This window comes from Austrofundulus limnaeus, unplaced genomic scaffold, assembly GCF_001266775.1.
Source record: "Austrofundulus limnaeus strain Quisiro unplaced genomic scaffold, Austrofundulus_limnaeus-1.0 Scaffold578, whole genome shotgun sequence".
Classification (NCBI taxonomy): domain Eukaryota; kingdom Metazoa; phylum Chordata; class Actinopteri; order Cyprinodontiformes; family Rivulidae; genus Austrofundulus; species Austrofundulus limnaeus.
The window spans coordinates 76,599-79,156 of record NW_013952980.1 but is presented as its reverse complement, the minus strand read 5'-3'; the positions used below and the strand labels follow the sequence as shown (position 1 = coordinate 79,156).

Below are 2,558 nucleotides of genomic sequence, written 5' to 3'. Positions count from 1 at the left end.
ATTATAATCAGTGAGGATGAGAACGAGAGCATCCCAGTTTCCTGAAACGAGTCAAAGCAGGAGAACTGTCAATGATTTTAAGGCAGAGGTTTTCAAACTGGGGTCCCAGGACACCCAGGGGTCCGTGAGAGGTATTTTTGGGGTCCTCAAAAAATTTCACTAAAATGTTAATTTGGTTTTTATTTTTTAAAAAGCACAGGGAACAATAAAATAATAAAACAATCATAATAAACTAAATAAATATATTCCCATGGCGTTTAGGGGTTGAAACGACAGTAAATTACCCTTTAAAAAGCAGGGGGCTTATGAGGGGGTCCCTAGACCCAAAAAGTTTGAGAACCCCTGTTTTAAAGCACTCGGTTCTCAGGCTGCTTCCAGTTTCTGTCTGAGGCTGAAGACTTTCCTTTGTGATAAACCCTAAAACTGAGCCATTCAACTGGCGGCCCGTGGCCCACAGCTGGCCCGCGACTGACCACAGTTCGGCCCGCCAATTAGTTCATCTTTTCAGCCCAACCCCCTGGTTTTCTACTTTAATTACGCTTAAGTTGTTTTAGTTAAACACAGACATGTTTGGTATCTACAGAAACATCAGAATCTTGTCTACAAGCTGGTAAAACATGTCTATGAACACTCAAGACACTTAAAACTACGAGCAGTTGAAGATAAAATGATGAAAAAGCTGGTTTAAAAAGTTGTCAAGTCAGAGATGTCAAAATAATATTTGTGTTAAATGAGGCAGAACATGTTCTTTTTGTTTTTGATTTTGTTTAATTATCACTACTTTTTCAACACAGGGTTCTGTATGTTGTATTCATGATTAAATGCTTAAAAATAAACTATTTCAAAGGTAACAGATCTTTGTGTATTTACAAAATGATGTTCGGCCCCTCAGCTGTTGGCCTGCAGTATCTGTGGCCCCCGGAGTGATTTAGCTGACCCCTGGTCTAAAGTCAGGGTTGGGTTCTGGTAGTTTCACTGCTATAGACAYCAGAATCATGAACTGGACTTTTGTTCTGAATTAGAGCAAAATCKGAACGATGTTCACGGTTCTGAGGCTGGACACGCTGAGTGATGAATTATTCATTCAGGAAACAAAAAACCTGCTGCAGATTTTTGGTTTTACACTGCAAAAACTGTCCANTGAATTTTGTTCGTATCTGAAAAAAATCATAGAATATGAAAACATTGGTGAATGACACAAATTCTCCTAAATCACTCGTACGCACAACTTAAGAACAAATCTGTGCGTACCAACGGTTCTTGCATGAGGCCCAATGAGTTTAGAAACAGCATTTAACATTATAGTGCTCTTCCATTGTGTTGTAGGGTTCTATAAAATCTGGGGGTTTCAACCTTTTGACTTAAAATACWTCACAGATCAATAATTAAATAAGCTGCAGCTCGTTTAGGAGGAAACCCAAGAAGACAACATGAAGATATTTATAATATTACTTGTTCTTTTGTTTAAATTCCAGTGTTTTTGTGGAACAAACAGCATTAAATTAAACCCGTCAGAATAAACACTCCGGTCCAGATCGGTCCGGTCTGGATCCTGGTCTCACCCTGGACTGACGGCCTCCTCAGGCACACTGATGCAGGYCTGGCCTGAGACCTGAATGTGGGACTCCTGGTAGTCCCTGAGGCTGCGGGCGTCCATGACCATGACTGAGATGGTCTGGTCCTTCATCATGTGGAAAAGTTTCTCAGCTGTGATCCCTCCTGCTGGCTGAGCAGCTGACACACACACACACAAACACACAGTTAAAAGTGGACAAAAACAACACAAACCTCGTTGTGTTGTTTTGTTTACCTTTGCTGATGACAGTCTTCAGCTCATTTTGCTCACTTTTCACCTGAAACACAACAAAGATTCATCTTTAATAAAATGTTTTTTCTGGACGTATTTAAAGCGACGACAGAGGAAAGAACGCTGTCAGACAGTAAACATCTTTACCAACAGCCCTTCACAATAAAAGCATCTCAAACTACAGAATCAAGCTGATTATTAAGCAGATCTTCCAGGATAAAGTTCAACACTTTCTACCTTCTTGCTGTCCTTCTTGTTGGCAGACGAGACTTTTGGAGAGCTCCTCTCRTTCTCTTTCTCCGTTTCCTCCTCTCGTTTCTTCTTCTCCTCCAGCCTCTCCTTCTCCTCCAGTTTTTTTCTGACCTCGACTTCTTCATACCTGTTTGAAATGGAAAACATGAGCCAGAATAGAGCAAGGCGCCGGTGCAGCGGGTGAGTTAARCAAACATGAAGCGAGCAGAAAGTCCAACCTGAGTTTAAGGCTTTCAGAAAGCTTCTCAGCTTCTTCGATGGCTTTCTTGAAGCTATTTGTCCCAAGCAGAGTCATGTAATAGTCCTGTCAGAACAGAAAAGAAAGATATGTATGGGATCAATGTTGTGCCAGCAGGAAGTGAATCTGAATGTGTTTAATTTAAACTGAATGCATTGGTTTGAAAATAAATTTGACTAAATTAAAACTGAATTTAAAGTTTTGTATCTGAATTAATTTGCTTTGAAACTGTATTTTGGTTTATTAAAACTTCAGTTTGAC

General features: G+C 40.1%; 1 protein-coding gene across 1 annotated transcript in view; it reads right to left on the bottom strand.

Moving 5' to 3' along the window:
* usp8 (ubiquitin specific peptidase 8) overlaps nucleotides 1–2,558 on the bottom strand; it is a gene marked incomplete in the record, with an annotated part of 24,767 nt that overhangs the window by 15,882 nt on the left and 6,327 nt on the right. Inside the window, 4 exon segments of the mRNA XM_014026652.1 lie at nucleotides 1,563–1,734; nucleotides 1,811–1,853; nucleotides 2,045–2,186; nucleotides 2,278–2,363. Coding sequence (XP_013882106.1) covers nucleotides 1,563–1,734; nucleotides 1,811–1,853; nucleotides 2,045–2,186; nucleotides 2,278–2,363 — 443 coding nt within the window.